The sequence below is a fragment of the Centruroides vittatus genome, unplaced genomic scaffold (assembly GCF_030686945.1).
Source record: "Centruroides vittatus isolate TY-2023 unplaced genomic scaffold, ASM3068694v2 scaffold_3315, whole genome shotgun sequence".
In the NCBI taxonomy this organism is placed as follows: domain Eukaryota; kingdom Metazoa; phylum Arthropoda; class Arachnida; order Scorpiones; family Buthidae; genus Centruroides; species Centruroides vittatus.
The window spans coordinates 737,780-758,964 of record NW_027122703.1 but is presented as its reverse complement, the minus strand read 5'-3'; the positions used below and the strand labels follow the sequence as shown (position 1 = coordinate 758,964).

The 21,185-nt window shown below is 28.8% G+C and overlaps 1 protein-coding gene across 2 annotated transcripts in view; it reads right to left on the bottom strand.

Annotated features, from left to right (window-relative positions):
- LOC136988570 (regulator of G-protein signaling rgs-2-like) overlaps window positions 1–21,185 on the bottom strand; it is a 67,107-nt gene that overhangs the window by 19,607 nt on the left and 26,315 nt on the right. Inside the window, exons 2-4 of one of the 2 annotated variants that reach the window (XM_067286475.1) lie at window positions 11,382–11,592; window positions 10,293–10,423; window positions 6,284–6,582 (exon numbers count right to left, since the gene is read on the bottom strand). In XM_067286475.1, the coding sequence (XP_067142576.1) occupies window positions 6,284–6,582 (299 nt within the window). In that variant the 5' untranslated portion in view covers window positions 10,293–10,423; window positions 11,382–11,592. The remainder of the gene's footprint in view (window positions 1–6,283; window positions 6,583–10,292; window positions 10,424–11,381; window positions 11,593–21,185) is intronic. The other variant, XM_067286474.1, reaches the window with a different exon arrangement.

The following is a 21,185-nucleotide window of genomic DNA, read 5'->3' as shown; positions in this document are numbered from 1 at the left end:
ACCGATTACTTACCGATTAATCGGTGCATCCTTAATGTATACGTCATACATGAGTGTTCATACCCGTCGCTATAAACGCAGCGACATAATAGGAATAGTTGTATTACATTTTTTATACTGTCGGTATTTTCTTAATGTATAAAATTAGTGCAATGTGATTATATAATATTTTTTAAAAATTTAAATTTATAATTACAGTGAAAATTCAATTAGCAATAGTAAGGCTTACTGTTATTATTCCTTTGAGTGGGGGTCGCGGAGCTAAGAAAATAAGATAAAGGACTTTAAAATGTTAATTATATGCGTGACCAATTATGGTAACATTCCTATTCTTTTCCTATTTTCTTTATAAAACGAATCTAAACTTTAATTTAAATTGAAAATTTCAAAAATGCCCGAAATTCCTAAATATAACGTTTCTTCATTTACAGGCCTATTCGTCATATGACCATTTAATCAAGAGTTCTGCTGTTGTGAGAGATGTGGATTCAAATTTAATTTCGTTCTTCAAGATTTATGAATGTAGGTCATCCTCCTACACACTCATATTAAATTTTATTATATGGTCAATAGCAATCGTACATAATGGACAGGAAATATATTATAAAATACAGAAAACTTTACAAAAAGAATCAAACCCATATTTATTCAGTATGTAATTATTTTAAGAAAAATTCAATGTTTCAACCCTACTGAGATTTAAAGAGTAGAAGAGAATTTCTCAATAGAGAAAGTCCTTTATAGATGAAAGTCCCTGAGAGAATTCTTCAATAGTCCTTTATAGATAAAAGTCCCTGAGAGAATTCCTCAATAGAGAGAGAGTCCTTCATAGATGAGAGTTCTTTAACAGATGAGAGTCCCCGAGAGAATTCCTTAATAGACGAGAGTTCCTGAGAAAATTCATCAATGGACAAAAGTTCCTGATAGAATTCCTTAAAAATTGACATCCCTGAGATAATTCTTGATAATAATCTGTCGTAATATGCAATAAAATTCATTATCTCGTTCACGTATTACTCGAAAATAATGAAGTTTTATGGCATTGCTAATTACAATTTAATCTTTTAAACACCTCACCAAAGGTAATCTTTCATAGTGAATAGAAAGCGATTTTTAAATTAAAAGTGATAATTACTATATCAATCATTACACACTTTAATTTTATGTCTATTATAAATCTCTTTTGCTCACATGATTGGAAAGGAATGATAGATGCTGGGCATGGAACTGCTTAGAAAGAGGACGAGGCCATCTCGAGAGGAGGAGGAGAAAGACACAGACAAAGAGACGAAACCAAACGGTAACCTCATATAAAAAGCACATAAGCCGATGATGATGATGATGAATTGCTTTCTCTCAAATACAAAAAAGAGAACGATTATATTAAACTCGCATATTGTAAACACTTAACTTACTTCACTGTTTCTTTATTTCTTTCAATTGACTCTTTCTGATTTCGGTTATATAAAATAGCAAATTTCATTTTTCAAATCTAATCCCTAACGTACTGTACATTATAAACAGGTTGCGATGACAGGCTGTCTACCAATTCTCAACTTTATTTTTACTCGGAGAAATCCCGATGACAGTAGCTTGGCTTATTTAACAGATGTACCTATAATTTTCTCCACGCAAAATTCTCTTCATAAGATTTGAATGAATATTTGTAGCATATTAATTAGTACAAGCGAAAGACAACGTCTAGAGAATGTATAGTTCATTGATAAATGTTCAACAGATATTTTCTACAAAGAAACTTCGAATTTATACTTTTTGTATTGAAGTAATACTGTATCCTATAATTTACCTATGAAAAAAAATCCTAAAAATTTATTGACGTAATCATTTGTCTCCAAACTTTGCTCCCTGGAAAATTTTATGCTGACTTCTATAGATGGTCTTGGTCATATACGTGGCATTTAAAGGTTCGAGATAAGCACTAACTCCTTTCGAAAACTCTTTTTTTTTGGGTCCTTATACTTAAACGAAACAGCGTTAAATCAATGAAGCTATTCTCGAGTCTTCTGTAAATGTGAGGCCAAACCAAATTCAGGGCACATCACGCCACACATGAAAATTTCTTGAGCGAATTCAACAAGCCCTAGCACATCACTTCAGACTGGCATTCGAACCCGAATCCTTCTGCTTTCGGTGATCTGGCTGCCATTTTAATTAAATTTGTGAATGACATTGACTATAAATTACAATATATATATATAAAATACTATTTTGATTTAAAATATTCACGAATATACTTTAAAAAAGATTAAATCAAATTCTACACACTTGTCAAAAATTAAAGTAGATAATTTAATGATGTTTTAAGTGGATTAAATAAGATTATTTTCAATGTTTCAAAGTCGCTTTTTAAAGCTTAAAAATTCACAAGAGGTGAATTAAATTAAAGGCGTCGTTAACAAAGACTGTCAAACTGACTGAACGTAAACATTTAAATATTTATATATAATACAATAATCAAACAAACAGACACACACACGCACACGTATATATTTGTTTTAATGAAAACGCCGTTATACGCTATATAAATATGATTATTTTATTTATTTTAAATTCAAACAATTGGGCTGCAGTTTTCAAATTGCTGCCCAATTATCGTCCGTCTGTCCGTCCGTCCTTTCCATTTTAACAGAAGAGATTATATTTATACTCAGAAATTGTTATATAAGCCTATATTGTGTGTGGGAAACACGCATGAGTATATTTGTGTTTGTATGTTCTGTACAGTACATAAATAAGACAATCACTCCTATAGAATGATTAAAATTACTTAAGCTTAAAATAACTTTACCTAAATTAAAATTGGCTCTACAGGTTTTCTATATTATGTCTAAGTAAGTGTATCAATAATAAATATAATAAAAGTTTATAATTTATTTTATTAAATTTAATTATATCGCGTGAATAATTAATTACGAATAAAATATAAAATTAAATAATATTCTCGTTTAAAATAACTAAAAAAATATATAGAAAATAAATTCATTTTAATAACAGCAACTCCTCGTATCATTTCTTTATTTTTAAATCCATTCTTCCCTTAATAATTGATTAAAAAGTAATTTTTTTTATTATTATAGAATAGAGATTATAATTAGATTTTTCAACAATATACTAAAGATATTCTTAGCTGAAGGATTAATTTTATTTTATTTTTTATTTATTTCTTTTCATACATGGATAACACCATTCTCTAAAATTGCATCTCTATAGAAGAATTCTTTGTTATAAAGGCCTGTTTTTTTCTTTTTTTATCATCTTAATCAGCTTACAAATAGCTTTATATCCAATTCTCCTTTTATCTTCTTTACTCTGTGATCAGCTAAATAAGAGATTATTATTGACAATACTTTTAAATTCTATTCCATTTTTATTATATAGCTGCACGAGTCTGGAGTCGCTTTTGAGGGGGTGAGGGGATTGGTGACGTTAAATTGGGAATTGGGTTATAAAAACAATTATCTTAGTAACTAAATTATACATTTGTTGACTCGAGTAAGTTCGGGCTTAAGAGGGGCGGGCTTTAGGGGTAGTTAGGAACCACAGTGTTATTTCTAGTGTCGAAGAACGTACAGTACATGCCAAACGTTTATCCTTATATATAGAGAAACAGAGGAAGGAACTGAACACTTGCCCCATTGTAGCGTAGTAATAACATAGTAGTGTCTACTATACTATACTATATACATATAATACAGTTATATATATATATGATAACAGAGAATTTTTTCTATTAAAATAATATAATTTGTGTACAGTTATATAAGTAAATTAATATATTAAAGTATAGGAAGTTTTCTAAATATATTTAATTTATATCATTGAGTCTGTTGATAGATAAAAGAAGAATATCATCAATTCATGAATTAAGTATAAGGAATGCAATTTATTTTTCTTACTTAATATTGATTAAACACTATCATTACGTGACTAAATTTCTTCCTATTCTGAAACGAATCTAAATTTATTCTATTTATTTTCGCGTATCAATATTTATTATAGAAGCTCATTTATCTATAAATTACAATTATAAATGAATTTAAAACAATTTAAATATAGTTTATATATGTTGAAACCTCGATATAGTGTCCTAGTAAATAATGCCACCTTCGTAAAAGCGTAAATTTCGTAATGTAAACTTCGATTTAGTCACACGACTCGTCTGAAATTGTGGCGTTAAACCGAAACAATAAAAATTATGTATATTCAGTAAACCCTCGATATAGTGTAATCTCGAAGCTGAATCAATTATCAGCTTATACTTAAAATATATTGTCACTATATCGAAAGTTCACTATATCCGGTGATCATATGGAAGGGTTTTAGTAATTAATATTTATAAGGAAGTTCCTTCACCGAATTCATCGGCGCTTTACGAGGGTGGCGTTATTTACGAGGACGTTACATTGAGGTTTGAGCGTATATAATTTAAAAAAAAAAAACAAGCGCTTCAATTTACCGTCACACTCGATTTAGCACCGGTTTCGAATGGCGCTGAATCGGGGTTTGATTACATTTTAAGAATTAAACAATTTCTTACAGTGCTCTAAGCTAGAATCTTCGTGTAATTAACGCATTCGTCATTTAATTTTAATAAAATTCCAAACATTTATTTATTTATTAAACTACTTCCGTTTTAACACAATCATTTTTTTGTATATTTTACAATTTTTTTAAAGATATAAAAAAATAAAAATGATTTTTTATTGAAAAATTTGCACATTTTATTATATTTTTATATAATTTTCCCCCGAATTTACTTGTTATTGATTATAAAATAATACAATAAATTTGAAAATTTCTGATAAAAATCATGATTTAAATCTAACCTTTTAATTTATATTAAATAATATATAATATAATGATTTCATTATATATTTTAATCACTTATAATCATTACTTTAAACGTGAATTCTCAATGCATATTAAAGAAAATCGATTAAATAATGTAAAAATTTATTAATTTTGCAACGTTTCTGTGTGTTTTAACAGCTTACAATCTTATAAAAAATATATATATATAAATATTTTTTTTTTACATATTTTACAATAAATAAATTATGTCCTAATTACTTTAACATATATAAAAAGCATCACAGAGATAACAGTATTTCCGGATGACATTTTTCTAATATCCAGGAAATGATATAAAAACATCCTTTTAAATAAATAAATTCTATAAAAATATTATAAATTAAATTAAATAAGAACGAATTTAATGAATTTTATAACATACAACTCAATATTTTGTGATAGAAACACATTTTAACAGGGGGGAACTTCGATGCCAGGTGTTTTATGGTATAGATGAGTCAACAGAAAATATATATATTTATATATATATATGAACTTTATTTAGGTCAATAATTCGAAAGTGAGAGTGCAATTATTTAAATTTAAAATATTACGTTAAACATCACGCTTTTATATAGCTTGATGATTAATGAAACTTGAACACAATAGTCACTCTTATTTAAAACAATATACTTTACTGTATGAGATAATGCATTTATAAAATAGTATCCGTCATATTTTCTACTCATAAATTACTGTTATTATCGAGAAAAATTAATGGAACATGCCTAATAATGCGTTTGAAATATTAGTGGTAATATATATGATGCACTTTAAAAATCGATTTCGTCTGTTAAAAAAGCAGAAAAGTATTCGCTTCTCGCGTGAAATCGTTCTTCTATACCTTAAAAATCGATTTTTCACGCAAAAAAACACAAAAGAGTACTTGTCTTATGTGCTTTTTTCGTATATAAAAAAATCACTTTTTGTGTATTGTAAATATCGATTTTGCACGTGATAAACACAGGAGAGTATTATCTCTTCTGTGTTTTCGTGTATAGAATCATTCTCCTATACTTTAAAACTCAATAAATGAATAAATAAACCACAGAAGAATATTTTTCGAGTGAAAATGCATTATTCTATATTTTTTTAAATATCGATTTTACACGCCAAATAAACAAACAGAACTACAATTTCTGTATAAATTTATATTTAATATATTCTAGTTTAATCTTTTGAAATCTTCTACAACACGCGACTCATCCACAATAGAAAAAAAAAAAAAAAAAGCTTAAAACAGATGCAACAATCCTCGCAATTGTGTAATTCGAAATTTAAATATATTAGAAAAATTGAATCGGACCAATCACATAATTTAACCACGCCCACTTTATGAGATCTTAAGTCACGCCTTATATATTATATAGAGTTTCGACCAATAGAATATGAGTAAAGTTACGATACTTACCAGGAACAACTACAACAACAACACCAGCACAGACAACACGTTTTTTGCAGTCGATGATAACGTTGCGAGCTCATTCCGTCTTTATCTTGAATTTTCTTATTGGTTTCGGAGCATGGCTCCGTTAAGTTCGTATCGTCACCAGCCACTTGTAGTGCTGATGTTGTCACATCCGCTACATTGTCTGTCTGTCTTCTGCCACCGGAAGGGGCAGAGGAAGTAGTGCCAGCTGCTGATAGTAAATTGAGTGAGGGCGCTGCTGAGATCTCGGCTTTGTCTGTTGAGCATTGTTGGTTGGACATCTGAAATTTTCCACAATTTTCCACATAAAAATTTCGATTTTTCTATTTTTTTTTCTATTTTTTTTAACGGTTTTAAAATGATTTATTTTATTAACAATTGTTACGTACCGGTACGATAATAGATAAATAATAGAAATATAATTGATAACTGATATTTGAGGGTGGCTCAACAGTGAGTTTACAGACTAAATTACTGTCTTATTTTAAAAATTAAATAATTTAGAGCATTTATTATTATTATTATTTTTTATCACGTTTTAAACGCTTCATATTCACAAATGTATCTACAATACAGGAAACTAGACTTTTATACTAAAAAGTATTATTTAAGTATTAAATATATAAATTATTAAACGTACAATAAATAATACATTTTCACACATTTTCTAGGAAATAAAATGCATTTTTCTTACTAAAAATTATAATACTTCACGTATTTGTTTATCAAGTCATCTACAGCTATAATAATGGATTCTACCCCAAAAATTATAAGTAAAATTCGTCGTGAAACTCCAAAATGTTAAAAAATATTTCTAAAATTCTCATAGATTTATATAATATATATATAATTTTTTTTTTTTATTGTATCAATCGTTGGAAGTGCACGATAGAAACTTCCGGGGTTAGGCACGTATCCACCTTAAAATATATAGATATAATTAGAGGATGAATCTTATGGTTGACTCATAGTCTCTCTTATCTGATTTTTAACTCCAAACATTTAAAAATAGGCCTGTATGTCACTTTCTTTATTTTGATTTCTATGCTTTAGTCGAGTGACGTGAATATCCTTTCGTTAACAATCCCATTAAGTAACGATATTAATGCCATTTTTATAAAAAAAATTAATATAGAATATTTGTTTTTTAACACCAAAAATTAATAATAAACTTCGGTGTTTTTAACTTTAAAAACGTAAATATTTTATGGTAATTTTTGATTAATTTATGGAAAATTAACAAAGAAACATCGACTAAAACTTTATACATTAATCATCAAAAAGTAATAAAAATTTAAATATTTTATTACCATTTATTATTCATTTCTTACTATCTAAAACATAAATATTCCATTTTAATTTATAGAGTATAAGAAATTTATAGGAATATTTATTTATTAATTTCTAATAAATTAACAAAGGATATTCCCACATATTTGTTAATAATTAATAAATATAGAATATATTTACATAGTAAACATTAAAAATTAATTTAAAAATATTTTATCACAATTTATTATTAATTTTTTTATTATTATTTAAAGCATAAGTATTCAACGTTAATTTATAACAAATATCCTATTATTAATTTCCTATAAATTAATTATTATAAATATTTGCTATTTAAAATGATGAAATTATATCATTATAATTAAAAATATATATGAGATTTTTATATAAAATTAAGGAGAATTTACTAAACGATTGAATCTTAAAGACACTCGAAGGAAAATAAAGGGAAAAAAATATATATGTATATTTGCCTAACGTTTATTCTGTTGATAAATTTGTAAAATAGAATTCAATAGAATGAATAAAGAATATATTGACACTTTAAACAAACTAAATCTTTTTCCCCTAGACAAATATTAATTTACTGTATGTATTTCATTGATCAATACACGTTTATACAGTATCGAGTGCACAATTTTTGTATTACTCTTGCTATTGATTGCCCTTGTCTGTCTTAAAATGTTTTCTTTTATTATTAATATGCGTGTTTTTTTTTTAAATAAATATATCACACTTAATTACGAATTAATCGAAATAATGTTTATCAATTCGAAATTTTATTGAAATTAACTGTGGTTTATGGCATTTATGGGGATTTTATGGTGTTTCGTGGACACTACTTGTTACTTCGTAGCAGTTTTCTAGCATTCTGATGTGGCATGAATTTGCTGTATGATGTGTGCGGGTTATATGCCGATCCATGCTGAAACATTGAGTTTAAATCTGTAATATATATATAATTATATATAATAAGCCTTTCTTAACACTATATAAAAATAAATGTAAGCTTGAGAAGTAGTTTGGCCCCTATTTAGGTGTTACAAACTTGAAAAAACCTGGAAAACCCCACGTGGCCAGCTCGTTGGCAGGCTCGAACCCACGGTCTTGTTGATTTTATCCACTCTGGCACTGATGGACGTGAAGAAGAGTGGCATGAATTTCATCCCCGTATTGTTTTCAAGGTTACTTATGTGTCCGTATTGAAGAATTGAATTTAAAACTGTTGTGGTCCGAAGCCATATATAAGGGGCCAGTGCTAAGTGACATATAAGATGTCCCACTATCAAATACTGCAATAATAAATTTAAAAGAGCGAGATCTTAAAATATAGCCACGTTTTGTGTCGTTCCTCTAAACTGTAGCTTGTTTTTAGCTTATGGTCCAGCCTTGGTTGTACTGTTAAAAGCTTTAATAAGTTATTTATATTTCATTTTACTTTTCCGGCTGTTGAATAACTTACGAATAACAGAAGGAAAGTATGGTAATCGGTCATAAAATAACTCCCCAAGATTTTCATATTTTTGGACTCAGGGGTCCTTGAAACGTCGAATATATATATGAATATGAATGTTTGTGTGTGTGAGTACGTATGCGTGGAGTGGAGGGGGCACGATTTTATTCACCCAGTTTAAAGGTTAATAACTCCTGAACCTTTCATCAAAAATTTCTGAAATTTGGCAGGAAGGTTTAAGTATCAGGGTGAAATGTTTTTGGAAATTTTCAGGAAAATCGAATCATTGGTTGGGAGATATGATTCCACTCTTTAATATCTCCCGAACCAATCTGAAAGGTAATGGTAGCAATTATTAGGGATGAAAACATATAACGAATGCCTGGAAGGTCCAGCGACAACATTGCCAGCATTTGATAATATTTTTATCGCAAAAATATAACAGTTACCGTATTTTATGGCATATAAAATGCGGCTCTCGTCCAAAAATAACGCTAAAAATGTCTCCCTGCGGCTTATATGTGAAGTTGAGATTTCCCAAAGGCTAACGAATTTTTCGAACTACCTTCAGGCTACAGGCTACAAGCAACCTGTACTTAGCCCAATTCTTGAATAAAAGTGTTATTGTTTAATTAAACATATTATTATTATTTGCTAAAGCTAAACAACTTTTCATGTGTATTCGTGTAGAATATTTTAATGGTAAATTTTAACTGTAAATGACTTCTTTTAAATCCTTTCCTGGACAATGGCGTGTCGTATATAAAAAATGCAATGATAAATGTAATAAATAAAACAGTGGCTTTCTGGGGGCCTTAGGATCACAATTTTTGCTTAGAGCCCGAAATTTTCTTAATCCGGAACTGGTCATTTCGATTTTCTAGATACATCAACATCCACGTCCACGTTGAAGGAGATTGATGGACAATAGATCCTCTCTAAGATGAAGAAGGATCATGCTCTTCTCACACAAAATTACTTACTATACCAAGATTATATAATTCTCAAATGTCTATAGAGGCCTTTATACCATAACTAGTTACAAATTAACAATAAATACAACACATATATTTATAAATATAATGATATTAATCAATAATTAGCAATACTGGCAGCTGACTTGATCTTATTGTTATCCCTCCTTTTTTATATATATATATATCGATTACTGATTAAATTTACTGTTAATAGATGAATAATTTAAAATAAAATAAATATAAAACGAATTTATATATTTATTAGTATTACCCGACTAATTTTACAGGCAGTTTTCCAGGTATTCAACCTGCTGTATTCGACTATCTGACAGGTCTTCTCTCAGCATCCCATTTTCTCTTACTCTGTAACCATGGCAACGAGAAGAAGGTTGAGTGGTAATTCTGATAAATATTAGTATAAATATTAGTACAAAGCTATCAGAAATTTAACGAATCTGCAGTTCATGGTTGACAATCAAAATCTATAAGAAGGGGGAAAAAAGAGAGAGAGATTGAAAGTGAAATTTATCATTTCATTAAAAATGTGTTTAATATATCATTAATCCAATTTAATGAAATAGCCGAATCAATAGAGATTATTAAATAAAGTATAACCATATTAAACATCCTATTCTACCATGTTAAAGTTTACAGAAAATAATCAATGTTAGAAAATGTTTTATAATTAATTTTCGTAAATTAATTAACGAACAGTTTCCAATTTTTTCAAGTATTTCACTAATTACTCCATATATATACATTTTTTTTTCATTGTCAAATATATAACAATCGTCTACTAGATTTTACACAATTAAGTTAAAAATACAATTATTTTATTCAGACTTATGAATGAAAATATACTAAATCGATAGGCGGTGTCCGGATATTTCATCCAAAAATCCTTCATTTATACGGAGGCATTAAATTATAAATTAATTTTTTTAATTATTAATTCGTAATTCTAGAATAAATAAATAAATAAATAAATAAATAACACAAAATTCAATAAAATACGAAAGATTTCGACGTGTTTAAATAATTCTACAATAAAGAATTATCCTTTTAAGCACGTAAAACCCGAATTAAAATTACTCTTCACTTAACGATAGGGAGTAATAATTAATTGGCGTATAACTAAATTATTTCGTTAATTATAATCAAATTTCGATAGTAAACGATTAATCGATTAATAGATGAATGGAAATAATCTTTAACTACAGCCGTGACATGTGGATTTTATGCCATATGTGATTTTTTTTCTTTTTTTTTAAGTGCAACTATACTACATACACGCCCATAGTATACATTGATAGAACGGGTATTAAAGTTTTACAGGAAGATTTTATAGTATAATACTCACCTGTTTAGTTGTCAATAGAAGGTTTAGCTCTCGTAGAAAGAATTAGAGACATTAGATTTGAGGAATTGCGCCAAGTGATGGTGTTGAGTAACAGAATCAGAGATACCTGCCCAACCGATTCGATAAGATGGTTGATTCCTAGCCACTGGGTTCGATCGATGGTCCTGTCCTCTCTCACCAATTCTAACCCGACTTTGAATATATCGTTATTCTATAGTTAATAAAACCAATCACTCACACATTAATTTCATTTTATTAATTCTTTGTAAAATATTCTTTATAAAATTCTTTATAAAATATATCCATCAATTTCTCTATGGTAAATACGTGTTAAATGTAACCAGCTTCTAATTACTTTAAGCTTGTATTAAACTCTTTATATAATAGAAAAATAATATATAATTTAATTCGTTTTATTTAAGAATAAAAATTAATTAAAAAAAAAATATTTTCTAATGTATTTAATTTCATAAATGACCTTATTTATTTATTTATTTATCTTATTTTCGGTTTAAAAAATAAATAAATATTTAAGTGCTTTTTTTCTTCTTTGTGTAAGTTTTTATAATTAAAATTAAGTAATATTTTTTAAAATATTAATAAATAAATAAATAATATATATATATATAATATGTAGGAGTTTGTTTAATGTGGAGAATGTAATAAAAACAATATTGATTTTTTTAAAGAGAAAAATTATGTGGAGAATTTTATTTTTTAAAGAGAAAAATTCGTTTTATCCACTTGTTTCAGCTTAATAAAAAAATATATATAATTACACCTATTACATGAAGCTTTATACCTTTTTTCTCTGAATAATACGTAGAGGGCAAAGACCTTATATATATATATTGTAGTAGCTCTATAGATTCAGTATAATACAGGCCCTACGCAAGAGGGAACTTCCCAGCGAAAGGGCCTCAAAAACCCTTGCATTTCTTGTGTTATCAAGAAAAAATATATTTGTACTTTGTAAAATTTTATTATTTAGAAAGTATAATACAAATATTTTATATAATAGAGGCCTCAAAAATTAAATGATTAAGACCTCTTTTGATTTTTCAGAAGCTTTATAAATTAGATTTATGCATCTATACGACAATACTTTATTATATTACGAATTTTAAAATGTATTATTTCCTATAATAAAATGAATATTTTTAAACACATTATTGATTAAAATATTTTCTGACATTTGTGCCATTCATTTAACTAAAAGAATATATTTAGTAAATAATAATAAAATATATGAAAATTTTCAATTAAAAATTAGCATATTAATTTAAAAGAGATTAAAAACTTAACAAAAATTTATTCTGTTAAAATAAATTAATTTCCACGGGGATTTTATTTTTATAAATAATATTTTAAAAAAAATGCTTATTATCTTCATAAATATTAAGAAGATTAAATGTTTTAATTATAAATGACAACAATGATAATAAAAGAAAATAATTACTTTATGTGAAATTTATTTACTTAATTGTTGTGATCCTTGTATATTGACTCTGTGTTCATCTCTCAATTTCTTATTTTTATTTTTATTGAAGTTAATAGACATGTATTGTTTCTTTATGTATCCACATAAATGACTGGAGGAAGGAATAATACATAAATGGTTTTCTGTATTGTCTATGCATCTACACAAATGGCTGAAAGAAGGAATAATACATAAATGGTTAAGTGTATTGTTTATGCATCTACACAAATGGCTGAAGGAAGGAATAATACATAAATGGTTAAGTATATTGTTTATGCATCTACATAAATGGCTGAAGGAAGGAATAATACATAAATGGTTAACTGTATTGTTTATGCATCCACACAAATGACTGAAGGAAGGAATAATACATAAATGGTTTTCTGTATTGTCTATGCATCTACACAAATGGCTGAAAGAAGGAATAATACATAAATGGTTAAGTGTATTGTTTATGCATCTACACAAATGGCTGAAGGAAGGAATAATACATAAATGGTTTTCTGTATTGTCTATGCATCTACACAAATGGCTGAAAGAAGGAATAATACATAAATGGTTAAGTGTATTGTTTATGCATCTACATAAATGGCTGAAGGAAGGAATAATACATAAATGGTTAACTGTATTGTTTATGCATCTACACAAATGACTGAAGGAAGGAATAATACATAAATGGTTTTTTGTATTGTCTATGCATCTACACAAATGGCTGAAAGAAGGAATAATACATAAATGGTTAAGTGTATTGTTTATGCATCTACACAAATGGCTGAAGGAAGGAATAATACATAAATGGTTTTCTGTATTGTCTATGCATCTACACAAATGGCTGAAAGAAGGAATAATACATAAATGGTTAAGTGTATTGTTTATGCATCTACACAAATGGCTGAAGGAAGGAATAATACATAAATGGTTTACTGTATTGTTTATGCATCTACACAAATGGCTGAAAGAAGGAATAATACATAAATGGTTAACTGTATTGTTTATGCATCCACACAAATGGCTGAAGGAAGGAATAATACATAAATGGTTTTCTGTATTGTCTATGCATCTACACAAATGGCTGAAAGAAGGAATAATACATAAATGGTTAAGTATATTGTTTATGCATCTACATAAATGGCTGAAGGAAGGAATAATACATAAATGGTTAACTGTATTGTTTATGCATCCACACAAATGACTGAAGGAAGGAATAATACATAAATGGTTTTCTGTATTGTCTATGCATCTACACAAATGGCTGAAAGAAGGAATAATACATAAATGGTTAAGTGTATTGTTTATGCATCTACACAAATGGCTGAAGGAAGGAATAATACATAAATGGTTTTTTGTATTGTCTATGCATCTACACAAATGGCTGAAAGAAGGAATAATACATAAATGGTTAACTGTATTGTTTATGCATCTACACAAATGGCTGAAGGAAGGAATAATACATAAATGGTTTATTGTATTGTCTATGCATCTACACAAATGGCTGAAAGAAGGAATAATACATAAATGGTTAAGTGTATTGTTTATGCATCTACACAAATGGCTGAAGGAAGGAATAATACATAAATGGTTTTCTGTATTGTCTATGCATCTACACAAATGGCTGAAGGAAGGAATAATACATAAATGGTTAAGTGTATTGTTTATGCATCTACACAAATGGCTGAAGGAAGGAATAATACATAAATGGTTAACTGTATTGTCTATGCATCTACACAAATGGCTGAAAGAAGGAATAATACATAAATGGTTAAGTATATTGTTTATGCATCTACATAAATGGCTGAAGGAAGGAATAATACATAAATGGTTAACTGTATTGTTTATGCATCCACACAAATGACTGAAGGAAGGAATAATACATAAATGGTTTTCTGTATTGTCTATGCATCTACACAAATGGCTGAAAGAAGGAATAATACATAAATGGTTAAGTGTATTGTTTATGCATCTACACAAATGGCTGAAGGAAGGAATAATACATAAATGGTTAACTGTATTGTTTATGCATCTACACAAATGGCTGAAAGAAGGAATAATACATAAATGGTTAACTGTATTGTTTATGCATCTACACAAATGACTGAAGGAAGGAATAATACATAAATGGTTATCTGTATTGTCTATGCATCTACACAAATGGCTGAAAGAAGGAATAATACATAAATGGTTAAGTGTATTGTTTATGCATCTACACAAATGGCTGAAGGAAGGAATAATACATAAATGGTTTTGTGTATTGTTTATGCATCTACACAAATGGCTGAAAGAAGGAATAATACATAAATGGTTAAGTGTATTGTTTATGCATCTACACAAATGGCTGAAGGAAGGAATAATACATAAATGGTTTTCTGTATTGTCTATGCATCTACACAAATGGCTGAAAGAAGGAATAATACATAAATGGTTAAGTGTATTGTTTATGCATCTACACAAATGGCTGAAAGAAGGAATAATACATAAATGGTTAAGTGTATTGTTTATGCATCTACACAAATGGCTGAAGGAAGGAATAATACATAAATGGTTAACTGTATTGTTTATGCATCCACACAAATGACTGAAGGAAGGAATAATACATAAATGGTTTTCTGTATTGTCTATGCATCTACACAAATGGCTGAAAGAAGGAATAATACATAAATGGTTAAGTATATTGTTTATGCATCTACACAAATGGCTGAAGGAAGGAATAATACATAAATGGTTAACTGTATTGTTTATGCATCCACACAAATGACTGAAGGAAGGAATAATACATAAATGGTTTTCTGTATTGTCTATGCATCTACACAAATGGCTGAAAGAAGGAATAATACATAAATGGTTAAGTGTATTGTTTATGCATCTACACAAATGGCTGAAGGAAGGAATAATACATAAATGGTTTTTTGTATTGTCTATGCATCTACACAAATGGCTGAAAGAAGGAATAATACATAAATGGTTAACTGTATTGTTTATGCATCTACACAAATGGCTGAAGGAAGGAATAATACATAAATGGTTTTCTGTATTGTCTATGCATCTACACAAATGGCTGAAAGAAGGAATAATACATAAATGGTTAAGTGTATTGTTTATGCATCTACACAAATGGCTGAAGGAAGGAATAATACATAAATGGTTTTCTGTATTGTCTATGCATCTACACAAATGGCTGAAAGAAGGAATAATACATAAATGGTTAAGTGTATTGTTTATGCATCTACACAAATGGCTGAAGGAAGGAATAATACATAAATGGTTTTCTGTATTGTCTATGCATCTACACAAATGGCTGAAAGAAGGAATAATACATAAATGGTTAAGTGTATTGTTTATGCATCTACACAAATGGCTGAAGGAAGGAATAATACATAAATGGTTAACTGTATTGTTTATGCATCTACACAAATGGCTGAAGGAAGGAATAATACATAAATGGTTAACTGTATTGTTTATGCATCTACACAAATGACTGAAGGAAGGAATAATACATAAATGGTTTTCTGTATTGTCTATGCATCTACACAAATGGCTGAAAGAAGGAATAATACATAAATGGTTAAGTGTATTGTTTATGCATCTACACAAATGGCTGAAGGAAGGAATAATACATAAATGGTTAACTGTATTGTTTATGCATCCACACAAATGACTGAAGGAAGGAATAATACATAAATGGTTTTCTGTATTGTCTATGCATCTACACAAATGGCTGAAAGAAGGAATAATACATAAATGGTTAAGTGTATTGTTTATGCATCTACACAAATGGCTGAAGGAAGGAATAATACATAAATGGTTAACTGTATTGTCTATGCATCTACACAAATGGCTGAAAGAAGGAATAATACATAAATGGTTAAGTGTATTGTTTATGCATCTACATAAATGGCTGAAGGAAGGAATAATACATAAATGGTTAACTGTATTGTTTATGCATCCACACAAATGACTGAAGGAAGGAATAATACATAAATGGTTTTCTGTATTGTCTATGCATCTACACAAATGGCTGAAAGAAGGAATAATACATAAATGGTTAAGTGTATTGTTTATGCATCTACACAAATGGCTGAAGGAAGGAATAATACATAAATGGTTTTTTGTATTGTCTATGCATCTACACAAATGGCTGAAAGAAGGAATAATACATAAATGGTTAACTGTATTGTTTATGCATCTACACAAATGGCTGAAGGAAGGAATAATACATAAATGGTTTTCTGTATTGTCTATGCATCTACACAAATGGCTGAAAGAAGGAATAATACATAAATGGTTAAGTGTATTGTCTATGCATCTACACAAATGGCTGAAAGAAGGAATAATACATAAATGGTTAAGTATATTGTTTATGCATCTACATAAATGGCTGAAGGAAGGAATAATACATAAATGGTTAACTGTATTGTTTATGCATCCACACAAATGACTGAAGGAAGGAATAATACATAAATGGTTTTCTGTATTGTCTATGCATCTACACAAATGGCTGAAAGAAGGAATAATACATAAATGGTTAAGTGTATTGTTTATGCATCTACACAAATGGCTGAAGGAAGGAATAATACATAAATGGTTTTCTGTATTGTCTATGCATCTACACAAATGGCTGAAAGAAGGAATAATACATAAATGGTTAAGTGTATTGTTTATGCATCTACACAAATGGCTGAAGGAAGGAATAATACATAAATGGTTAACTGTATTGTTTATGCATCCACACAAATGGCTGAAAGAAGGAATAATACATAAATGGTTAAGTGTATTGTTTATGCATCTACACAAATGGCTGAAGGAAGGAATAATACATAAATGGTTAACTGTATTGTTTATGCATCTACACAAATGACTGAAGGAAGGAATAATACATAAATGGTTTTCTGTATTGTCTATGCATCTACACAAATGGCTGAAAGAAGGAATAATACATAAATGGTTAAGTGTATTGTTTATGCATCTACACAAATGGCTGAAGGAAGGAATAATACATAAATGGTTTTCTGTATTGTCTATGCATCTACACAAATGGCTGAAAGAAGGAATAATACATAAATGGTTAAGTGTATTGTCTATGCATCTACACAAATGGCTGAAAGAAGGAATAATACATAAATGGTTAAGTATATTGTTTATGCATCTACATAAATGGCTGAAGGAAGGAATAATACATAAATGGTTAACTGTATTGTTTATGCATCCACACAAATGACTGAAGGAAGGAATAATACATAAATGGTTTTCTGTATTGTCTATGCATCTACACAAATGGCTGAAAGAAGGAATAATACATAAATGGTTAAGTGTATTGTTTATGCATCTACACAAATGGCTGAAGGAAGGAATAATACATAAATGGTTTTTTGTATTGTCTATGCATCTACACAAATGGCTGAAAGAAGGAATAATACATAAATGGTTAACTGTATTGTTTATGCATCTACACAAATGGCTGAAGGAAGGAATAATACATAAATGGTTTTCTGTATTGTCTATGCATCTACACAAATGGCTGAAAGAAGGAATAATACATAAATGGTTAAGTGTATTGTTTATGCATCTACACAAATGGCTGAAGGAAGGAATAATACATAAATGGTTTATTGTATTGTCTATGCATCTACACAAATGGCTGAAAGAAGGAATAATACATAAATGGTTAACTGTATTGTTTATGCATCCACACAAATGACTGAAGGAAGGAATAATACATAAATGGTTTTCTGTATTGTCTATGCATCTACACAAATGGCTGAAAGAAGGAATAATACATAAATGGTTAAGTGTATTGTTTATGCATCTACACAAATGGCTGAAGGAAGGAATAATACATAAATGGTTTTTTGTATTGTCTATGCATCTACACAAATGGCTGAAAGAAGGAATAATACATAAATGGTTAAGTGTATTGTTTATGCATCTACACAAATGGCTGAAGGAAGGAATAATACATAAATGGTTTTCTGTATTGTCTATGCATCTACACAAATGGCTGAAAGAAGGAATAATACATAAATGGTTAAGTGTATTGTTTATGCATCTACACAAATGGCTGAAGGAAGGAATAATACATAAATGGTTTTTTGTATTGTCTATGCATCTACACAAATGGCTGAAAGAAGGAATAATACATAAATGGTTAACTGTATTGTTTATGCATCCACACAAATGACTGAAGGAAGGAATAATACATAAATGGTTTTCTGTATTGTCTATGCATCTACACAAATGGCTGAAAGAAGGAATAATACATAAATGGTTAAGTGTATTGTTTATGCATCTACACAAATGGCTGAAGGAAGGAATAATACATAAATGGTTATTTGTATTGTCTATGCATCTACACAAATGGCTGAAAGAAGGAATAATACATAAATGGTTAACTGTATTGTTTATGCATCCACACAAATGACTGAAGGAAGGAATAATACATAAATGGTTTTCTGTATTGTCTATGCATCTACACAAATGGCTGAAAGAAGGAATAATACATAAATGGTTAAGTGTATTGTTTATGCATCTACATAAATGGCTGAAGGAAGGAATAATACATAAATGGTTAACTGTATTGTCTATGCATCTACACAAATGGCTGAAAGAAGGAATAATACATAAATGGTTAAGTATATTGTTTATGCATCTACATAAATGGCTGAAGGAAGGAATAATACATAAATGGTTAACTGTATTGTTTATGCATCCACACAAATGACTGAAGGAAGGAATAATACATAAATGGTTTTCTGTATTGTCTATGCATCTACACAAATGGCTGAAAGAAGGAATAATACATAAATGGTTAAGTGTATTGTTTATGCATCTACACAAATGGCTGAAGGAAGGAATAATACATAAATGGTTTTTTGTATTGTCTATGCATCTACACAAATGGCTGAAAGAAGGAATAATACATAAATGGTTAAGTGTATTGTTTATGCATCTACACAAATGGCTGAAGGAAGGAATAATACATAAATGGTTTTCTGTATTGTCTATGCATCTACACAAATGGCTGAAAGAAGGAATAATACATAAATGGTTAAGTGTATTGTTTATGCATCTACACAAATGGCTGAAGGAAGGAATAATACATAAATGGTTAATGTATTGTCTATGCATCTACACAAATGGCTGAAAGAAGGAATAATACATAAATGGTTAACTGTATTGTTTATGCATCCACACAAATGACTGAAGGAAGGAATAATACATAAATGGTTTTCTGTATTGTCTATGCATCTACACAAATGGCTGAAAGAAGGAATAATACATAAATGGTTAAGTGTATTGTTTATGCATCTACACAAATGGCTGAAGGAAGGAATAATACATAAATGGTTTTTTGTATTGTCTATGCATCTACACAAATGGCTGAAAGAAGGAATAATACATAAATGGTTAAGTGTATTGTTTATGCATCTACACAAATGGCTGAAGGAAGGAATAATACATAAATGGTTTTCTGTATTGTCTATGCATCTACACAAATGGCTGAAAGAAGGAATAATACATAAATGGTTAAGTGTATTGTTTATGCATCTACACAAATGGCTGAAAGAAGGAATAATACATAAATGGTTAAGTGTATTGTTTATGCATCTACATAAATGGCTGAAGGAAGGAATAATACATAAATGGTTAACTGTATTGTTTATGCATCCACACAAATGACTGAAGGAAGGAATAATACATAAATGGTTTTCTGTATTGTCTATGCATCTACACAAATGGCTGAAAGAAGGAATAATACATAAATGGTTAAGTGTATTGTTTATGCATCTACACAAATGGCTGAAGGAAGGAATAATACATAAATGGTTTTCTGTATTGTCTATGCATCTACACAAATGGCTGAAAGAAGGAATAATACATAAATGGTTAAGTGTATTGTTTATGCATCTACACAAATGGCTGAAGGAAGGAATAATACATAAATGGTTAACTGTATTGTTTATGCATCCACACAAATGACTGAAGGAAGGAATAATACATAAATGGTTTTCTGTATTGTCTATGCATCTACACAAATGGCTGAAAGAAGGAATAATACATAAATGGTTAAGTGTATTGTTTATGCATCTACACAAATGGCTGAAGGAAGGAATAATACATAAATGGTTTTCTGTATTGTCTATGCATCTACACAAATGGCTGAAAGAAGGAATAATACATAAATGGTTAACTGTATTGTTTATGCATCTACACAAATGGCTGAAGGAAGGAATAATACATAAATGGTTTTCTGTATTGTCTATGCATCTACACAAATGGCTGAAAGAAGGAATAATACATAAATGGTTAAGTGTATTGTTTATGCATCTACA